This window comes from Salvelinus namaycush, chromosome 16, assembly GCF_016432855.1.
Source record: "Salvelinus namaycush isolate Seneca chromosome 16, SaNama_1.0, whole genome shotgun sequence".
In the NCBI taxonomy this organism is placed as follows: Eukaryota; Metazoa; Chordata; class Actinopteri; order Salmoniformes; family Salmonidae; genus Salvelinus; species Salvelinus namaycush.
This window is the reverse complement of record NC_052322.1, coordinates 34,967,821-34,988,469: the sequence shown is the minus strand read 5'-3', so window position 1 is coordinate 34,988,469 and position 20,649 is coordinate 34,967,821. Positions and strand designations below refer to the sequence as shown.

General features: G+C 43.9%; 3 protein-coding genes across 3 annotated transcripts in view; 1 reads left to right on the top strand and 2 right to left on the bottom strand.

Moving 5' to 3' along the window:
* Nucleotides 1-14,924, bottom strand: part of dnah12 (dynein, axonemal, heavy chain 12) — a 38,648-nt gene extending 23,724 nt beyond the window's left edge. Inside the window, exons 1-26 of the mRNA XM_039011543.1 lie at nucleotides 14,740-14,924; nucleotides 14,468-14,555; nucleotides 14,285-14,311; nucleotides 13,919-14,108; nucleotides 12,032-12,101; nucleotides 11,721-11,879; nucleotides 11,413-11,608; nucleotides 11,133-11,321; nucleotides 10,825-10,978; nucleotides 10,611-10,702; nucleotides 10,328-10,506; nucleotides 10,103-10,238; nucleotides 9,567-9,692; nucleotides 9,304-9,438; nucleotides 9,031-9,224; nucleotides 8,691-8,925; nucleotides 7,992-8,177; nucleotides 7,653-7,853; nucleotides 7,274-7,468; nucleotides 7,047-7,168; nucleotides 6,741-6,876; nucleotides 6,481-6,627; nucleotides 6,183-6,302; nucleotides 4,262-4,418; nucleotides 274-446; nucleotides 24-176 (exon numbers count right to left, since the gene is read on the bottom strand). Of these exons, the coding sequence (XP_038867471.1) occupies nucleotides 24-176; nucleotides 274-446; nucleotides 4,262-4,418; nucleotides 6,183-6,302; nucleotides 6,481-6,627; nucleotides 6,741-6,876; nucleotides 7,047-7,168; nucleotides 7,274-7,468; nucleotides 7,653-7,853; nucleotides 7,992-8,177; nucleotides 8,691-8,925; nucleotides 9,031-9,224; nucleotides 9,304-9,438; nucleotides 9,567-9,692; nucleotides 10,103-10,238; nucleotides 10,328-10,506; nucleotides 10,611-10,702; nucleotides 10,825-10,978; nucleotides 11,133-11,321; nucleotides 11,413-11,608; nucleotides 11,721-11,879; nucleotides 12,032-12,101; nucleotides 13,919-14,108; nucleotides 14,285-14,311; nucleotides 14,468-14,555; nucleotides 14,740-14,924 (3,945 nt within the window). The remainder of the gene's footprint in view (nucleotides 1-23; nucleotides 177-273; nucleotides 447-4,261; nucleotides 4,419-6,182; nucleotides 6,303-6,480; nucleotides 6,628-6,740; nucleotides 6,877-7,046; nucleotides 7,169-7,273; nucleotides 7,469-7,652; nucleotides 7,854-7,991; nucleotides 8,178-8,690; nucleotides 8,926-9,030; nucleotides 9,225-9,303; nucleotides 9,439-9,566; nucleotides 9,693-10,102; nucleotides 10,239-10,327; nucleotides 10,507-10,610; nucleotides 10,703-10,824; nucleotides 10,979-11,132; nucleotides 11,322-11,412; nucleotides 11,609-11,720; nucleotides 11,880-12,031; nucleotides 12,102-13,918; nucleotides 14,109-14,284; nucleotides 14,312-14,467; nucleotides 14,556-14,739) is intronic.
* Nucleotides 14,925-15,844: 920 nt separating this feature from the next.
* On the bottom strand, nucleotides 15,845-17,499 carry LOC120061386 (40S ribosomal protein S23). The gene is made up of 4 exons (XM_039011163.1): nucleotides 17,370-17,499; nucleotides 16,482-16,641; nucleotides 16,268-16,388; nucleotides 15,845-16,027 (listed from the first exon to the last, which is right to left on the bottom strand). The coding sequence occupies exons 1-4, from the start codon at nucleotides 17,371-17,373 to the stop codon at nucleotides 15,881-15,883; spliced, it is 432 nt and encodes a 143-aa protein (XP_038867091.1). The 5' UTR covers nucleotides 17,374-17,499; the 3' UTR covers nucleotides 15,845-15,880.
* On the top strand, nucleotides 17,474-20,148 carry LOC120061383 (glucose-induced degradation protein 8-B homolog). Its single transcript, XM_039011159.1, has 5 exons — nucleotides 17,474-17,553; nucleotides 18,065-18,193; nucleotides 18,297-18,493; nucleotides 18,680-18,877; nucleotides 19,216-20,148. The coding sequence occupies exons 2-5, from the start codon at nucleotides 18,073-18,075 to the stop codon at nucleotides 19,387-19,389; spliced, it is 690 nt and encodes a 229-aa protein (XP_038867087.1). The 5' UTR covers nucleotides 17,474-17,553; nucleotides 18,065-18,072; the 3' UTR covers nucleotides 19,390-20,148.
* Nucleotides 20,149-20,649: the final 501 nt, after the last annotated feature.

Genomic DNA, 20,649 nt, shown 5'->3' with positions numbered 1-20,649 from the left:
CTGTTATTCCCAGTTTCAGTTACCTTCCCCATAGCCAGATAATCCAGGCCGTCAGAGCAGTTGAAGACCACACACTGCACGGCCAGGGCTTTGGCCAAGTCCTTGGTGGTCTCCGTCTTCCCCGTCCCTGCCGGACCCTCGGGTGCTCCCCCAAGACTAAGGTAGAACGCCCCAATCTAAGACATAAAGTAAAAATATGAGATGTTAGTCTAAAGTTTGGGAGTGACCTGAGTGAGATATCTTTCAGACGACATGTTTCTCGGGGTGGTTTACCAGTGTGCGGTAGCATCTGTCTGTCAGTGGCGTGATGACCAGTCGAGGGGAGTTTCCCAGGTACTCGTAGGCGTACTTGACGTCACAGTTGATGATGCGTACACGCACATTCTCGTTGACCCAGTAGTAGCGCAGTTGAGCCAACCACTGGAAGTCTGTTTCATGGGATACACCTGTCATAGAATAACAGGAAATTAGGGCCGGGATGACACCAGTATCGCAACACTCATTAGTATCGTGGCAAGTAAACAAAACACATTAGCGGATTTCATTTCATTAGGAAAACAACCCTAATGTTGGAAACAAACATTGTCATCCAGTCACATTTGTTTATTTCCCAAGCTATATCACACAAATTGTTACACACAGCAGGTTTTTGAAGGACCAAAGAGTTTGGTCTGCTTCGCAATTTATTTTTTTGCCATGGAAAAAATATTGCGATATTGGTATCTGTCTTCACAGCCCTAAGGAAAATATGGCATATTTGTTTATGTATTTGTTTGTTTGGATCCCCATTAGCTTTAGCAGAAGAAGTAGCTACTCTTCCTGGGGTCCACAAAAAACACAAAACATTACAAGTAACGAAACACTGATACACTGATAGACAGTCACACATTTAAAATACAATGAAACGAACAATACAACAAAAATATATATGTGTTAGAGTGTCTGTGTGTGCCCTTTCACAGTCCCCGACGTTTCATGAGTTGTTGTTTAATCAATTTTGTAAAGGTAATTTAGCTGTTTGCTTGAGTAATTGGAGATGGAAGGGAATTCCATACGATCATGACTCTGTATAAAACTGTGTGTTGCCGGGAATTCCTTTTGGACTTGAGCTTGGCGTTTTTTCATTTTCTATAAATTGCCAGTTATGACCGAAGCCTGGAGTTTTTTTCTAGGCGTGAAGATACTGTATTTCAACAAGTTCAGGCAATTAGAGACTACACTGATAACTTGAGCTTGGTTCCCAAGTTTCTAAACCATACCAAACGATCTTTGGTATACTGTAGTGTTGTCATAATATTTGAATTGAAGAAGTGTGATCATAATAATTAGGATATTTTAGCGATCCGCAGTAGAAGAAATCCTAAATGCCCCCCAGCCTTCAGATGTGAACTAAACAGCTCACTTGCACTTGATATGCGTTTTTAGGCTATGGATGAGAAAGTGAATTTGTCATTTCCAATCATTTAGCTCAGTTGTATGCTGCTTTGCTATCTATTAACAGCAAGGGTTACATTAAATAGTCGCAATATTTTTTAATTATGCATTTGGCGATGTTCAAGTATTTCACATAAAACGTATAAACAAAAGCATTCACTGTGAAAGTTGATACATGTAGGCCCTTCATATATAGGCTATGCGCAGCACATTGTTCAATTTATCCAATCACTTATTGTTTTCTTGCTCAAACCGCGAGCAACACCTGTCAAACTCAGACATTTCTCTCAAAACACAGGGATTTCGATTAGCACGGGACTAGTACTTTCAGAGGAGTTTGCAAAAAACAGTAGGTTATTCTGGCTGGAATTGTCACGCCCTGACCTTAGAGTTCCTTATTATTTTCTATGTTTGGTTGGGTCAGGGTGTGACTCGGGTGGGAAAGTCTATGTTTTCTATTTCTTTGTTTTTGGCCGTGTGTGTTTCCCAATCAGAGGCAGCTGTCTATCGTTATCTCTGATTGGGGATCATACATAAGTTGTCATTTTCTTTTTGGGTTTTGTGGGATCTTGTTTTCTGTTTCGTGTTTTCTGCCTGACAGAACTGTGCGCTTTCGTTTTCACGTTTGTTATTTTGTTTGAGTGATTTTGAAATAAAAGAATCATGAACACTTTCCACACTGCGCTTTGGTCCACTCTTCCTACCACCGACGAGAGCCGTAACAGAAGATCCCACCACCAACGGACCAAGCAGCGTGCCCCGGAGTGGAGGACATCATGGACATGGGAGGAGGTAATGGCAGGGCATGAGAGCCTGCCGTGGAAACAGGCGAAAGCAGCGAGGGAGGAACGGCGGTGATACCAGGAGTCACGGCAAGGATGGAAGCAAGAGAGGCAGCCTCAAAAACAATTTGGGGGGGGCACACGGGTTGGCATGCGGAACGAACGGAAATAAAGGGTGAACGAGAACCAACTCCCTGTAAATACAATGAGGAGTTGGTCACGGTTCAAGTGCCACGTTTTCCGGTTCTGCGCACCGTGCCTTCAGTGCGCATCCACAGCCCGGTGTGCTCTGTGCAAGCTCCACGCAGTTGCCGTGCTAGAGTGGGCATTCAGCCAGGACGGATTGTGCCGGCTCAGCGCTCCTGGTCTCCGGTGCTTCTCTTCGGCCCAGGATATCCTGCGCCAGCTCTACGCACGGTATCCCCAGTTCGCCAGCACAACCCAGTGCGGCTTGTGCCAGCTCCCCGCACTTGCCGTGCTACAGGGGGTATTCAGCCAGGACGCATTGCTCCAGACCTCCAGCTATACGCACTATGCCTCCAGTGTGCCGTCTTAGCCCAGTGTGTCCTGTGCCAGCTCTCCACACTCACCAAGCTAAAGTGGGTATCCAGCCAGGACGCGTTGTGGCAGCTCCACGTACCAGGCTTCCAGTACGTCTCCTCAGTCCGGTGAGACCTGTTCTGGCTCCACGTACGAAGCCTCCAGTGATGATCCATGGCCCGGAGCCTGTAGTAATGATCCATGGCACGAAGCCTCCAGTGATAATCCATGGCCCGAAGCCTCCAGTGATGATCCATGGCACGAAGCCTCCAGTGATGATCCATGGCCCGGAGCCTGTAGTGATAATCCATGGCACGAAGCCTCCAGTGATGATCCATGGCCCGGAGCCTGTAGAGAGGATCCATGGCACGGAGCCTCCGGCGACGGTCCCCAGTCCGGAGCCTGCGGCGACGGTCCCCAGTCCGGAGCCTGCTGCGATGGTCCACAGGCCGGAGCCTGCGGCGACGATCTACGGTCCGGAGGCCCCGGCAATGATCCCTGCACCAGAGGCGCCACCGAAGTGGGGGGAGCCTTCACCGAGAAGTAAATGCCCGTGTGTGTTTCCCAATCAGAGGCAGCTGTCTATCGTTGTCTCTGATTGGGGATCATACATAAGTTGTCATATTCTTTTTGAGTTTTGTGGGATCTTGTTTTCTGTTTCGTGTTTTCTGCCTGACAGAACTGTGCGCTTTCGTTTTCACGTTTGTTATTTTGTTTGAGTAATTTTGAAATAAAATAATCATGAACACTTTCCACACTGCGCTTTGGTCCACTCTTCCTACCACCATCGAGAGCCGTAACAGGAATTGTTACTCTCCTGCCATGTAAAAATGACTGACACGGCAGATTCAGATGGGACTAAAATGTATTGGTGGTTTGTGCTCTTGCACATAATTACATTACCCGACCTCCCCAAGTAAAAGTAAAACTAATCCCGTCCGAATAGGGGATTTGCTGCACCTTATTACCGGACAGTAATCAAGATGGGAAAAGACCAGAGCCTGAACAACTAGTACAGTTGATTTTTGTGACAAAAACACAGAACAAAATCTTCACAACAACTTTGTCAATATGATTTGACCATGATAATTGACCATCCAATGTTATACGTAGGAGTTTCGCTTCCTCAACATGCTCAATGGTCACACCTTTCATGTAACAACCAGTAGAGGTTCAGGTTTTAGAGAATGTTTTGAACCAAATACAATGCTTTTAGTTTTAGATGTATTTAAGACCAGTTTATTAATAATCACTGACTGTAACTCCATATTTAGAATTTCAGTGAGCTCTCTGGCTTTGCGTGCTGACATGTAGAGTGTGGAATCACCCGCATACATAGTCATTCTAGCTTCGTATAAAAACAATGATAAAAGTAACGGCCTAAGGCAACTGCTCTGAGGGACACCGCACTGTACATATCTGATATCAGTTCCATTTCCTTTCATGGTGTATATTATAACAGCATTGTACCATATACCAATTTACTAAAGCCTACTGAACATTACCTTTGTCTATCAGGTCCATCACCACATCCCTGGCGTGGACATCGATGGTGACCAGAGCCCCTAGCGTGGTGCGAGTCTGCTTGGGCAGCTTGCCTCTCACCAGCTCCACTATGTCCTTCAGCTGGCTCTGTAACTGCTGGTAGTATTTCTTTAGACCCTAAATAGAAATGCATTTCTTAGTGTGCTGACTATCATACAAATCTCCTCAACTAAGTGGCAGTGTTTCCCTAGGATTTTTTTCAGCAGTGAAGGCAAGGGTAGCGGGGGGGTAGGGGATTGATTGCATTGTTACTAGCGTTAGCGCATTGACATGCTAGCTGTTTCCATAGACTTCCAGTCATTGAGCCAACGACTATGCATTTAAAAGTGCATCTCGGCAGAAATATATATATTAGGTCACCGCTGCTAAATGAATATAGAGGAAACACTGAAGTGGCCGTTTGAATTGCATGAGCGTATGACATAGCTACAGTTGAAGTCGGAAGTTTACATACACCTTAGCCAAATACATATAAACTCAGTTTTTCACAATTCCTGACATTTAATCCAAGTAAAAATTCCCTGCCTTCAGTCAGTTAGGATCTTGACAGAGCTGGTGTAACTGAGTCAGGTTTCTAGGCCTCCTTGCTCGCCTCCTTGCTTTCAGTTCTGCCCACAAATGTTCTATAGGGTTGAGGTCAGGGCTTTGTGATGGCCACTCCAATACCTTGACTTTGTTGTCCTTAAGCCATTTGTCACAACTTTGGAAGTATGCTTGGGGTCATTGTCCATTTGGAAGACCCATTTGTGATCAAGCTTTAACTTCCTGACTGATGTCTTGAGATGTTGCTTCAATATATCCACATAATTTTCCTTTCCTCATGATGCCATCTATTTTGTGAAGTGCACCAGTCCCTCCTGCAGCAAAGCACCCCCACAACATGATGCTGCCACCCCCCATGCTTCACGGTTGGGGTGGTGTTCTTCGGCTTGCAAGCCTCCCCCTTTATCCTCCAAACATAACGATGGTCATTATGGCCAAACAGTTCTATTTTTGTTTCATCAGACCAGAGGACATTTCTCCAAAAAGTACAATCTTTGTCCCCATGTGCAGTTGCAAACCGTAGTCTGGCTTTTGTATGGTGGTTTTGGAGCAGTGGCTTTGTCCTTGCTGAGCGGCCTTTCAGGTTATGTCAACATAGAGCTTGTTTTACTGTTGATATAGATACTTTTGTACCTGTTTCCTCCAGCATCTTCACAAGGTCCTTTGCTGTTGTTCTGGGATTGATATGTACTTTTCGTACCAAAGTACGTTCATCTCTAGGAGACAGAACGCGTCTCCTTCCTGAGCGGTATGATGGTATGTTGTCCCATGGTGTTTATACTTGCATACTATTGTTTATACAGATGAACGTGGTACATTCAGGCATTTGAAAATTGCTCCCAAGGATGAACCAGACTTGTGGAGGTGTACAATTTTTTTTCTGGGGTCTTGGCTGATTTCTTTTGATTTTTCCAAGATGTAAAGCAAAGAGGCACTGAGTTTGAAAATAGGCCTTGAAATACATCCACAGGTACACCTCCAATTGACTCAAGTTATGTCAATTAGCCTATCAGAAGCTTCTAAAGCCATGACATAATTTTCTGGAATTTTCCAAGCTGTTTAAAGGCACAGTCAACTTGGAATTGTGATACAGTGAATTATAAGTGAAATAATCTGTCTGTAAACAATTGTTGGAAAAATGACTTGTGTCATGCACAAAGTAGATGTCCTAACCGACTTGCCAAAACTATAGTTTGTTAACAAGAAATTTGTGGAGTGGTTGAAAAACGAGTTTCAATGACTCCAACCTAAGTATATGTAAACTTCTGACTTCAACTGTATATTTGGTAATGGTCATCATGGTAGAGATGACAGTGATGCGTGTCCTGGTGCCCCTACCTGAGCTCCTCCTCCGATGGCCTCATGGACCTCCAGGGTCCAGAAGATCTGAGAGGTGCAGAGCACCACCTGGCCAGGCCACTCCCTAACCCACTGACTCCTAGGGGTCTCACCGTAGGCCTACACACACAGGAGGGAGGATGTAATCTCTCTTGGTAAGAACATCTTAGTTTGGCATCATATTTTTTTCTAGCATATATACGGTAATAGTAGAATATCCGATTACACTATACGCTTTTGTACTGTGTCCCATCATACCATACTTTATATATATATGGTAGTGGTGGAGTAATCTCACCACTCTGGAGCGGGCAACCACGTCCCTGACGGAGCGCAGCATGATGTCCTCCACCTGCACCAGCCACTTCTCCACGGCTCCCCGTGCCTCTGAGGTGGAGATCAGTTGGATGAGCTGCACACGCTCCGCCTCACTGCTGTACATGGCCTGGAGGGATGGGTGGATGGATAGATAAATGGATTAATGGATGGAGAAAAACTTCACTGCTTTTCTAGTAAATTAAGTTAACATGATCTGCTTCCACTGATCGATCTACTTGCCTGGATGTCCAGGTTAGGGAGGAAGTCCAGCTTGGCGATGCCCTCAAAGCACTTCTTCAGATGGGGCTGCACGCGCAACGGGTCCTTGGTCTCTGACAGAATCTCCAGCATCTCATCATTGGACAGGAAGAAAAAGCTGGAGGTGGAGGAATGGGAGGGAGACGGAGGAATGGAGAGAGGTGGACGAATGGGAGGGAGGTGGAGGAATGGGAGGGAGGTGAAGGAATGGGAGAGAGGGAAAGGAATTAAATCTGAATTCTTGCACAACTAGAGACAAACATTTCAAAATACTGTACATTTCATTACCGAGGGAAGAAGAGTCGTTTCTTCTCCAGGTAGGCGTTTAGTCCCTTCATGATTTTATCCAGAAGGTTGTTGGAATCTTGGAGTCGTTCAAGCAGGCCAGGCAATGAGGTCGCTGACAATATCTGCACAAATTCAAAATAGCTATGTACACTCAAAGACATCCCTTATAAAGACCCCTTTATCCTCCCCATACTGGCACCTGTGATGCCACCTAAAAGCTGTCCTACCTTGGGGTCCTTGACGCAGTGCCTCATGACCTCCTTCCAGTGCTTGTCGACGGTCTGGAAGAGCCGCCCCTCCTCAGGCATCTGCTGCATGATGTCCTCGGAGGAGAAGATGGGCTCCAGATAGAGCCACTGGGCCTGCACCTTCAGCCACTCGTCTATGGTCTCCTGGATACGGATCAGACGCTCCTCCCACACCTGACACACAAAGAGGATCAGAGTAGGAACAAATCGCCCCTGGATGCTGTTCTAGGGTCAGCTTAGCGTTTTCTCCAATAATGGTTAAGGTTAGGATTTGAGGAAGAGCACCTACAGGAAGCATTTATCCAGGGTGAGAAAGAGAGAGGGAGGACAAGAAGTGTTGCTTTGACATAAAGCCCACCTTGATCTCACTCTCGAAGGGCTTGATGAAGGGTGAGCCCCTCATGGTCTGGGTCTTCACAATCTGGTCGTCCAGCATGGTCTGGATCTCGTCCACGGCGGTGAGGATGGACACCCCAGACTCCCTGTACGGGTTGTGGTGGAAGGAGACTCCATCCCAAACCTCCACCATGGTCTGCATGGCCTTCTCCAGAGAGAATTCCTGTAGGAGAAATGAAGATATTCAACAGCCCTTTAAGTAGGCTTTTCACACTAGAGCTTTTCAGTTCAGAGCATCCTTAGCTGTGGGCTATCCCATGTCACACAAGTCTCTCTCATTAAATGATCCCCATTTTCTCACCTTGCTGGCAGCAGCACTGATGGTCTCAAACTGCTCGAGGTACGGGGTGAGGTTCTGCTTGAGCACTTTCCGCAGGGTGGTGCCAGAGTCAGGCGTGAGGTCATAGTCCACAATGTCAGATATCTGAACCCAGTGGCGAGCCCTGATACCTGGGTTACACAGAATGGACACCGTGGGGATGTGCTCCTGGGAATAAAAACGCAGTAGAAGTCAAGTCATTAGGTCATACATCTACAGTATATCAAACTTTCAAACTTTTTCAGCAGGGACCCAATTTTTTACGGCAGAATTTCTGGGGACCTCATTTTTTGCCAAATAATTTCTTGCGACACCACCCCAAATCTAATGACACAACCTTAAAAAGCTGTAAATTTCAATTTTTACATCAATAAATAACCTTCAATGCATTGCACTTATATCTCATCAAAATGAAAAGAAACCAATAAATACATTTACTCAACATTTTTTTATCTTCTTCAAATTATCATTCTCAAAAACTTTTGTACAATGTCCTATACAATAATCTATACTCTTAATTTTTGTTCCTAGAAAATGTTGTTTTAATTTTGGCGACCCCACCGCAGTGATGCCGACTTTGAATACCACTGGTCTATAGTATAAACATCCATTATAACCCCACAAACAACCGACCAACACTAAACAAAAGTTATCACATGGTAATTGTTTCCACGGAGTTACCTTGAAGTCCTTGACCTGCTCCATGACTGTGGAGCAGATGAGTGCAGTGGGGCGCTCCTGCTTCCCCGGGTCCTCCTCCCCGGGCCTCCTCTTCACCCCTCCTCCCGCCATCTGCTCTGCCTTCTTCTGCTTCTGCTGGAAGAACTTGAGCATCTTGTATATCTCCCTGAAGAATTCGTCCACCTCCACCTCCATGCTCTCTCCATTCAGGTCCAAGAAGGAGCCGTCCATCCACCTGAACATTTCAGACAGGGACATGAAGCAACCATACATTGTTTTCGGACCTACGGCATATTACATGACATAGAGAGAGTGACAACAACCTAAACAGCCCACAGACCTCTTCTCAGTGCGCTGCCACTTCAGCACCAGGCCAAAGAGCTTCTGGTAGGGCTCGATACTCTCCTTGATGACTTCCACCACGGGATAAGACGACAGGTCCCATTTGTACAGAGTCTCTTCTTTGTTGATGAAGTCGATGGCCTCCTCGGCATCCTGAAGCCTTTTCTGGACTGTCCTTACATCAGTCACATACTGATCAAAAGGTAAAGATCAGTCTAAATGGGCTGAAATGTTAATCAACAGACACTTTCCAGAGCGCTTGTGCTGTTACCTGCTGCATCATGTCCAGCTCGGAGCACTCTGCAAACTCCTCCATTCTGCGTCCTAGCTTCTCTAGCTCCAGCATCAGCCTCTCTCTACGGCACAGCAGCTCCTGCTCTCCTTTCTGCTTGGCCTTCAACATCACCTGGGGAAGGACGCAGCACAAGATTGTTCTTTCTTCATAAAGCAATAATGGTAGTGGAAGGGCTTAATTACCCCCTTCACTGACATGCAAAATGTTTTTGCTTTATCCAGAATGAAGGAATATGTTACCTCATCATTGAGATCGAACACAGGGTATATCTTTTGTGGCCAGATGAGGACTGTAGAGTTCAACTCAAGGTCTTCTGGGTCAAAGATGTGGACGTCCAACAGGTAGTTCAGTCTGTGGTGGGTCTCCTGCCAGAAGATAAAAGGGTACAGAGGCTCATGATGAGTTTCACACAGTTACACAGTAGTTGCACAGTAGTTACACAGTATTTACTGCAAGTCAATTAGCCTAGTGGTTAGAGCGTTGGGCCTAGTAACCGGAAGGTTGCTGGATCGAATCCCAGAGCTGACAAGGTAAAAATCTGTCGTTCTGCCCCTGAGCAAGGCAGTTAACCCACTGTTTCCCAGGCGCTGAAGACATGGATGTCGATTAAGGCAGCCCCCCGCACCTCTCTGATTCAGAGGGGTTGGGTTAAATGCAGAAGACACATTTCAGTTGAATGCATTCAGCTGGACAACTGACTAGGTATCCCCCTTTCCCAATTATGCACTACATGAGTATTAAGACAGGATTAGACCCTTGTTCATCAGCTACTTACCATTATTTTGGCATTGAGCTCCTCAATGCCCTTTGTCTTGGCATGACCAATGTAAGCTATCATGTCAGTCATGTCCTCCGTGGTCTCAGGAACCTTCAGGGCTTTCTCCTTGATGTTCTCAAACTCCTGGCAGATCCTTGGCAGAGGCACAGAGGAGGAAGATTTGCACTGAATATGACAATTATTTACTGTATTTATAAATGGTGGATCAATCTGTGATCTTACTGCAGACTGTGCTCTCTGTGGTTGGTGATTAGTTTCTCCAGGAGTATCTGAGCAAAGGTCTTAGCCGTCTTGGCCAGCCCTTGTTTCAGCTCCTCACAGTCCAGACGCACCATGGCAAAGTGGGCTATCGCCGGCAGACTGACAATCTCCTTAGACAGGACACAGAACTCTTCCACTTTCTGTGGAACAAGACACAGACACACATATTACATTCATACCATATACTACTCCAGATACAAAATGTGTAGCTATCAAACCTGACCTCTGTGTTGCTCTCCCTTACCTCAGTATACTCATCAAAAGAGTGTTCCTCCTCAACGAACCTGTCCACTATACCCTGTGCTGTCCCATTGACCAGCCAATCATAGTTGTCAACTGTAAAGAAGCAACGAGGGTTTAGGACAGATAAACCTTCACAATATTCACTTTCATTCAACCAAGTAGCTGGGCTATTCAGTTCTCTTGAATTGATATACATTAGAATGTTAGTTTCTCACCATAGTTCTGGAAGTGTTTATAAGGCTCCTCCAGGTTCTTACGTACGGCAGACCTTATGGTGGTCTGAGCCCATAGCAGGACATGGTCCGCCAGTCTGGCATCAATTACAGAGCTGTTGGCCTCAGCCAGCCAAGATTGAATCGTCTGGACTTTCTGTGAAGCCACATCAGAGATAGGAGTGATTTGTCACCAATAAGATGAAAAGCCAAATATGGACTATGATCAAATACATATTTATTCACACTGATTATGAAGCATATTAATTTGTGTGACAAAGAATATCCTGACACACTCGTGAGATTCATACCTGCATGGTGTTGGTGATCAGGTTCAGAATTTCTAAAACAGATTCCTCAAGGTCCTGGAAGCTGGGATAGAATTCCATCTTCTCATCATCAAAAGTCAGATCCATGCGGAAGAGAGGCAACTGGTAGACATTGCACGGATTGAATAAGCTGACAAAGTCTTCCACGCTTCTCTCCACTAAGGATCTTAACTGTGGAAAAACGCAACCAAAAACAGAACATCAAGATAAGCTGGACTTGCTCCTAAAAACACCAGTACTGATCAAAACCTCACCTTCTCACCTGGTTGGAGATAAGTGTGGAGACACAGTTGTAGAAAGAGTCCAGTTTCTCGGCTCTGACCCCCTGCAGCATGTCCTTGCTGGTCAGCAGGTGGATGACCTTGGGAAACCAGGTGTTCATGATGCGCTCCTCGATCCTCTCACACTCCACTGCCAATTTGTGCTTCAGGCTCTCGCAGGCTACAGGTCCCGTGGACCTTACCACAGCACAAAAGAATAATACATAATAAAAACATATGTGAAGACAGAAATTGAAGAAAATCAGGTGTTTATTCTTATACTTGTGGTGCTGTGATAGAACAATTTTACCTGCAGTCAGTAAGATCAACCAATAGCAGATGTGAAAATGCACCATAGCCGATGTCCAGGATTATCCTCATCACTGGATGAAGAATGTGTAAACTCTCCTTTATCTCCTTGTGACTTCTCACAAAGCTGTCATGCCATGGTCTGGAGAAATCGAGAGCCCTGCAAATAAATATTAAGTATAATTGACAAAATATGATTAATCAAAAATTCAATCAATAAATGGCACATTATTTGCCACAATATTCCAATCCGTCTCTGTGGTGTATTGATTAGTTATGAACATGCTGGGTGTGTATTGTTGAGACACTCACTTTGCTGATGGAGTTCTATGTCTTGCCAGAACTGTCCCTTTCATCTGTGGTTTCTGGAGCACAGTACTCACTAAAGGGGACAGATTGTAAATACTGATGTGAGACACAATCTACGACATGATATGGCTAAAAACAAAATAATATAACGCTGCTATTCAAGGCGATATGGTCTACAAAACTCTATCGCATCACCAGTGGCTATGTGTTGGTAAAAAATGGCAGAGACCACACCAAATGAATGTAAACATATTTTTGGGTGCTAGTGATCTTGCAAAGAAATATTTTTCATGTCAAAGCCTTTTTTCATCTTCATCCATATGACTCAGCTCACTGATAGAATGTGTATTCTAGAAATGACCGAAATACTTTTAAATCAACACTTTTAGAGAGCAATGAACTAAAATGGTACCAACTGATAGACAAACCCGAAAGGAACAAACTGCACACCTACTGGCTTTTTTTTTATTTATTTTTTTTTATCCCATTTTCTCCCCAATTTTCGTGGTATCCAATCGCTAGTAATTACTATCTTGTCTCATCGCTACAACTCCCGTACGGGCTCGGGAGAGACGAAGGTCGAAAGCCATGCGTCCTCCGAAGCACAACCCAACCAAGCCGCACTGCTTCTTAACACAGCGCGCCTCCAACCCGGAAGCCAGCCGCACCAATGTGTCGGAGGAAACACCGTGTACCTGGCCCCCTTGGTTAGCTCGCACTGCGCCCGGCCCGCCACAGGAGTCACTGGAGCGCGATGAGACAAGGATATCCCTACCGGCCAAACCCTCCCTAACCCGGACGACGCTATGCCAATTGTGTGTCGCCCCACGGACCTCCCGGTCGCGGCCGGCTGCGACAGAGCCTGGGCGCGAACCCAGAGACTCTGGTGGCGCAGTTAGCACTGCGATGCAGTGCCCTAGACCACTGCGCCACCCGGGAGGCCCCACCTACTGCTTTTTAAAAACTTTAGGGACATAACCCCAGGGCCGGCTCTAGCCTTTTGGGGGCTTTAAGCGAGATTTGGTTGGGGGGCTCCTTCACCAAGCGGGAAAATATTTTAGTGGCCCCCCTCGTGACGGCAGAGAGAAAAATGTACATTTTCAAGTGAATGTCCTGCAATTCTACACATTTTGTTATGGGGCATAGATAAGATGTTGCAGTTTTAATGCACGTTTTCTACAGTTCTACACATTTTTCCATGGGGCAGAGAGATTTTTTTGCTATTTTAAAGCAAATTTCCTGCAATTCTACACATTTTGCCATTGGGTGGAAATACATTTTTGCAGTTATAAAGCTAATTTCCTGCAATTCCAATATCGAAGCTCTTTTGCAAAATGTAGATGTGGAGTGTGGCCCCTCTCACTATTGAGACACAAACACTCCCTTAGATAAATGTGTACAGTATGTAGTTTTTGTAACCATGGTTCCATTGAAACAGAAGTTCATGTCTTGCTTTACTGTGGGCTATACAGTGACATTAGGGATGATCTGTTATGTCAGCTATCCAGCCAAAATTATAATTTTAACAGTCTAGATGAAAATAATAAAATGTATCAACTTTTATCAGGTAACAATGTAAATGCCTGCGCCAAAGCCTGCAACCTTATACTTCAACTGAGATGTTTCTTTATAAGTGCCTAACTGTCCCTTTATTCTTAGTTTTTTTGGTTTATGCATACATGTGTATGTATAGATGATGTAATTTAATATAGATTACGCCTGTACCATGTTTGACAATGATTGTCTTTTAGTGTCTCAAAACTCAATTAGAGTGACCCACAATGTGGTTAAAAGAATTCTGTATTTGGAATTATTATATAATTGTGGAGTGACACTTCAATAAAAATGTCTCAAGTCTAAACACACAGAGATAGACATGAATACACACACCTGTGTGTTTGACCATCCCGCTGAGGAAGTTTTCGCTGACCTCCCTACATAGCTCCTGCAGCAGCTCGTCTCTCCCGGGGCCCACACGCAGCTGGGGAGGAATGCGGGTCAGCATGGCATCTAGCCACTGCTGCTGGATGGGCACCACAGGACTGCCCTCCACACACTCCTTCAGGAACATGTAGTTCAACTATAGGTGTGGCCACAATGGAGCGACAGTGCGGAAATAGGAAAATAGGTTGATACTTTTGATTTTTAACACAAATAACTAGGAACATAGTATTTTGTTGGCATCTCACAAAAAACAAAAGACCCAATTTTCAGAGACCAGAAGGGACTTAACAAAACAAAAAGCAGCCAACTTACTCTACGCCTTCGGTCTTCACTGCTCATCTGTGAAATAAAGAGGTGACAACTTTGAGAAATCTTGACACGAGAATTACCTGCAGCGAAACTCAGAATGTATGCAGTAAATTGACATGCATTAGCATAACAGGTGTCTGTAAGAGATCCGCCTGATAAACTCAATAAGAAAGCATTATATCTCACAGAAGGGGGGAACTCTGGCTCAGGGGACGTGGGAGCCACTGGTCTTAATTCCTTAGCGTTCTTGTATGCCTGCATTGCACGAGCAACCCTACAAGAGTAAAGAGCACAATATGAATACTACAGCAACCAAAAACGACTTGCATTTGACTCATTGTAATTGAAACAGGGGATGACAATCATCATGTGTATTGTCATCCTAAATATCTCAGTACTATACCAGTTAAGTGACTTTATGGCTTGACATTTAATAACAAAAAGTTCAAGGGACATACAGGATCTTATGCAACTGCTGTTGCTGCTGTTTACTTCTCCTGTGCCTCAGCAGCTTCTTCTGCACAGTCATCTCGTCCTCTGCAGCCCCCTCCTGCAAATGTGTGCTTGGGATGGGTGGCAGGACAGAGTACTGGTTCAGGCCATCTCCCATGGGTGGCTTGAACACCCCTGCGGAGGTAGGCATCTCAGGTACTACTGAAGGAAGACACTAACAACATTGCAAAACCCTTAGCCTGTTGAACCATCAGTTAACATTGCATTTTAGTTGCAAACACAGCCAATGCATTTCTTCTGCCATAATTGTTTTATATAAAAAAGTCAAAAGTAATTTATTAAATCAATAAGCACTTGCCTTGCTTGCTTATGCTAATGTTAACTGTGTACCTTCGAAGTTTAAATCGTTGGTGTGGCTAGCTAGCCATGCTAGTTTGAAGAATCGATGAGTTACTCATTAAATGTACATTCATAACTATAGTCGAGAGTTTATTTCAAGTGAAATGTAAAAAAATTGCAAGGTTTGCATGCAATGTGTATAACTTACCCCTGCTCTCTTTTGTTAATATTTGTATGTAACTCCTGTCTATGCAGAATTCAGTTGCTTGAAAGTGGAGGAAAAACAAGTCCGTTGCTATAGAAACTGTAAACAACCATATGGATACCCCTGCTGGAAGCACAGCACACTGCTGCTGATTGCAGAATGCACATTTTCTCAATGTGTGGCTTTATCTATCATGCATTTCAATTTATGCATGTGGACATTTTAGGTGCATAAAGAATACTTTGCAACAATACCATTATCCCACCATGTGTTTGTTTTGTATGACTTTTCTTTTTGATGTGTGCATTTCTGTACTTCTGGGCTCATCTGTAAAAGACCTTGGTCTCATTATGACTCCCTGATGAAATAAAGGTTCAATAAAAAAAGTCACAAATTTAACCAAGCAACTAGTGTCTATCCAGTTCAGCTTCCTTTATACTTGTGTCTACTCAATTTAATGCAAAACTACAAACCCTATAGAAAATATTAAAGTCTAAGGCATATCATTTAAAAAAAAAAATCATATCCCCATAAACACCTAGAAAAATGGACAGACACATCAAAAGTCATTTTCCACTTTTTATTGTTTGAGTGTATACATTCTATGATCGAGGTCTTTCTTTCTTGCCTTTGTAAAGGGCCAGTAGTGAGACATTAGCTACTTTGACCACCTTGAAGCGGACACCAGGAATATCACCAACGGCGTGCCCCTTCCGACCAAATCCTGCCACCAACACCTCATCGTTTTCCTGATGAGAGGGGAAGAGGATTTGAAAACAGTGGTTATGATGAAATGCCTGACAATTAACAATTATGTGCAGGTAGTCCAAAGATGACAGAATCCAAAGATCAGATGACCAATTTATAATAAAACAAAATCAAAAGTATATATGGATGATATTGAGAAAATAAAATGTACCTTTGATGAGTCATGTGAAATAGAGAGATGTGGTGAGAAATAGAAAAGTCTTTGCAGGTAGACATCTTACCTCAATGAAGTTCAAACAGCCATCATTGGGGACGAAAGCTGTGATCTTCTTGCCATTTTTGATGAGTTGCACCCTGACACACTTCCTGATGGCAGAGTTGGGCTGCTTAGCTTCAACACCCCTAGGGAGAAGGAGAGATGGTTTTGAGCTAGCTAATTGTGGAAGCCAAAACATACAGTATGACGTAATAGGCTAAATTACAGTGTTGTCTTACACTTTCTCAAGCACAATGCCTTTGGCATGAGATGCCCCTCCGAATGGGTTGGCCTTCAGGGCAGTGCCCAGGTGAGCCTTCTTATACTGTTTGTCATGCCATCTCTGCTCCCTGCGATGGTTACGCAGTTTCCTGGCTGTACGCAGACCCCGGCACTTGCCTGGAGAAAGAGGAGCGGCAAAATGGACAGTATGAAGGATTAGGCCAAATGACTGCCCTAGACTGACTGACAACTAATACAATTATCAATGCATGCTTCTTCTACAGGTCATGTCAGCGCCAACGTGGGAATTGGCTATGTTGAACAGCAGTGGTAGGTAGTGACTAGAATGGTTATGGATTTCATGGCTATGTGGCTCGAAGAAAACAATCAGATTGAGTTTAAAGATAGCAGGTGCTAGTATCAATATAATACACCACAAGTATACAATTGAACCATATTTCCTCCGTCATGCACATTAAGTAAGGACAGGAATATCTAGTGGTCTATGAATGTAAGGACTGCATCATTATCTGGCGTGCTCACAGCATCGCAGAAGCGAGGAGGGAAAGCAGCTGCCAAGAAGAGGCCAGATAAGCCAACGAACACCCTACAACATTATGTACCCTTCATGGACACTGAAGGGGAGTTTTGTTATTAAGGTAGCTAGCTAGTTGACATCTCTAACCCACTAGATATCCATTTTCATATCAGAAATGTCTTTCTCACATGTGGCAGCTAGCTACATGTGGCTGGTGCTGCCAACTTTTCGTATGGTATAATAAACGACAATCATCTCTACATGGTGTGATGACATAATATCATATTGTGTCTACTGTCAAGACAGTTTTTGTGTGTTAGATCAATCAAATAAACCTATTATTCCAATGTGAATATTGGGTACTCACCCATTGCTTCAGTGTCCGAGTACTGAAAAAAAGCCGCACGCACGATTCTTACCACATGACCCAGGCGTCATCCCAGTCTCTAACCAATCATTTTGGGCGAATCAATGAAATCCCGTGAGTCTCGTGAGCTTTCCTGTGTGACGCTCTTGATTGCTACCGCTGAATAGTAGCAGCAAAATATCAGGTACAGTATTTAAAATAATATATTTGCTTTTCCAAAATACAGTTGACTCGTACGAATAGATATTCAATTTACTAAACTGACCCTGTACATATTTCTATCTTGTACAAATTCTGTGAGGGAAAATAGACGGCGTTGTTTTGCTTGATAGCGGCTGAGTTTAAGGCTTCAATGTTGTGGTTTTCATCGAAGGCCGCAGTAACATTATTGAGCTTCCGGCTTATACCAAATGACACTCACTTAGTTATCCCCTACTTTATTTACGAATACTTTATTGGCGTTCAGATGACGTCCATGGAAATCTCATACAACAATTTTACAGCATGGTCGTTATTCTACATTTTCTAACCATGCTTTCATGTGCTATATGATAAGGCATGTTGAACCTATAATAATTAAGTGTACTGTACAGCTGACAATCCATAGTAGTTAACTGCAGTGTTCAACATTCAGCCTTAGTTTTAGCCAAATTACAATGAACATGGCAATGATGGGGGGGACATGTTTTTTGTAGAACAATTCATGATGAGTTATAGTGAAAAGCCGGAGGACATAACGAGAGAAGAGTGGATGGAGAAGCTCAACAATGTCCACATACAGAGGGCCGACATGAACAGGCTCATCATGAACTACTTGGTGACAGGTATAGTAACCATACACACAGACATACAATAAAAAACCTGGTAACAGGTAGATGTTAGTTTTCCTGATCTAAACAGAGAATTGTATATCTTTGGTTTGAACAGAGGGGTTTAAGGAGGCAGCTGAGAAGTTCCGTATGGAGTCTGGGATTGAGCCCAGTGTGGACCTGGATTCTCTGGACGAGAGGATAAAGATCCGGGAGATGATCCTGAAGGGACAGATACAGGAGGCCATCGCACTCATCAACAGCATGCACCCAGAACTGCTCGACACAAACCGCTACCTGTACTTTCACCTACAGGTAAAAAGCAGATTGCCTCTCCCGTTATAATTCTTCTGTCAGTCGTATTTTGTTTGCTGTTTTCTTCAATCATTGCCATATGTTCCTCTCTCTCTCCTTTTTGTCTCCTTATTACCTCCACTGTTTTTTGTCCATATTCCTTTTCCTCCCCTGACCGTTCCTGCATACTGTTCTTACCCTCTGCAGCAGCAGCACCTGATTGAGCTGATCCGTCTGAGGGAGACTGAGGCAGCACTAGAGTTTGCTCAGTCCCAGCTGGCAGAGCAGGGGGAGGAGAGTAGAGAGTGTCTGACAGAGATGGAGAGAACCTTGGCCCTGCTGGCCTTCGACAACCCTGAGGAGTCACCCTTCGGAGACCTTCTCAACACAATGCAGAGGCAGAAGGTGTGTTTATTCTCACTTATCATAATCCAGAAATAGATAACGTGCATATTGCAAGTTTCTACTACTATTTCAGTATTTTGTCAGTACATGAACTTTGGTTTTGACTAGATGGGATAGTGGTTTTGTCAGATTTGACTTTTCGTAGTCGCTTAGGAGAATTTACGCTGCAGGTTAGGAGAATTAAGGCTAGGAAAAGCATTAGGGTTAGCTAAGATGCACAAAAATTCTACATTTGACATTACTTTGACAAAAGCTGTATCCCTTCTAGCCATTTTTTTTTTTTACCTATACCTGATGCTGATTTAATATACCTCCTGTCCACTGTGTGCTTCCTGAAGGTGTGGAGTGAAGTGAACCAGTCTGTGCTGGACTACGAAAACAGAGAGTCAACGCCCAAACTGGCCAAGCTCCTCAAACTGCTCCTGTGGGCTCAGAACGAACTTGACCAAAAGAAAGTCAAGTACCCCAAAATGACAGACCTCAGCAAGGGCACGATCGAGGACCCAAAGTGAGAGGACACCAGGCTGTGTATGCTGGTGGAAACTAATTGGACTCCCCTCCTACCTATTTATATTCTGACAGAGACTGACTGAAACAATATTTCTTCTTTCTTTGTGTGGGTTGCTTTTTGTGAGACTTTGTACAGTCCATGTTATCAAACTGGATAGTTTGTATTTTAAAGTGACTTGCTGCCTGATACTTCAATATCTGAAATATAAACCCTTGTATTTTAATGAAGTAAAATTATAAGACTTTTGTTTCATGTCTGCAATAGATAGTTGTATATGAGCATTTCCTTTTTGCAGATTTCAGTTACACTATTTTTTTTCTGTCTACTGGCAGGGAAAGTTAGCCATCTTTGCATATGGATGGTGTGTTAAAGCCTAAATTAGGCTCTTGGGACTATAATGTGTTAACCTATAAACAGAAATGAATGAGGGTGTGGTGTTGGGGTAGAATGATTGGTTCCCATTGCTGTGGTCCGCTGTCAATTACAGTACATTTTGTTTTTCTCAACAAAAAAACATGCACATTTCAGTTTCTCATGAATTCTAGAGTAGGGGCCAAAGCTGGGTACTGACTGAATGCTAAGCTGCCAGTACCCTGTAATGTTGTCAGGGTTTCGTTTCAACCTTAGCATTCATCCTGTGTTATCTTGAACCAACAAGATAATAATGTGAATACATACAGAGACATACATTTAGTTAATGTTGACAGTTTTGCAACTGGATTATTTACATTATGGAATAAAATACTATTTTGGAACACTTGATATCCTTAGGTTGTTTGTTATATTTGCACCACAAAATATGTGATGATATTGTGTTATTCAGTCTCGTCAGTATGCAATTTAACCTTTAACGATAGCTTACTTTTTCAGAGGGTGGAAAATGTAGTTTAGGCACCAACGTGTGCAGGAATCTCACTTTTTTCATCTGATTGCAGGTTATTATATAACGGTGCCGACTACCGATGCTTGGTAGTTGATACCTCATCCAGCCTAGGGCAGATGAGCCAACTCTGTGAATACGTTATGCAGCATCACTGGCTGTCCTTTGAGCAAGGATGACAACGCCAATCACATCGCAGCAGGGCAACGTCAAACATGAGTTGAGAAATTCAGGATGATTTGGCCATTATAGACTAACGTTCTGTGGTATCCTAGGCCTGGGACATTAGTTGTTTTTTCTCCTTTTTTTGCTGTGCAATCCGATCGGGTATCATTCAGGGTAGAATATAATGTCTAGAATATTGCACAGTCATGATGAAGC

Bases quoted from the DNA above. Each gene is read 5' to 3' on its own strand.
- LOC120061386 (XM_039011163.1), bottom strand. The intron at 16,389-16,481 runs GTAAGACAACAC...CCTTCTCCCTAG, and splicing joins GGCATTGTGCTTGAGAAAGT to GGGTGTTGAAGCTAAGCAGC. The intron at 16,028-16,267 runs GTAAGATGTCTA...CCCTCTCATCAG, and splicing joins GCTGTTTGAACTTCATTGAG to GAAAACGATGAGGTGTTGGT.
- LOC120061383 (XM_039011159.1), top strand. From the start codon at position 18,073: ATGATGAGTTATAGTGAAAAGCCGGAGGACATAACGAGAGAAGAGTGG. The intron at 18,194-18,296 runs GTATAGTAACCA...TGGTTTGAACAG, and splicing joins CATGAACTACTTGGTGACAG to AGGGGTTTAAGGAGGCAGCT. The intron at 18,494-18,679 runs GTAAAAAGCAGA...TACCCTCTGCAG, and splicing joins ACCTGTACTTTCACCTACAG to CAGCAGCACCTGATTGAGCT.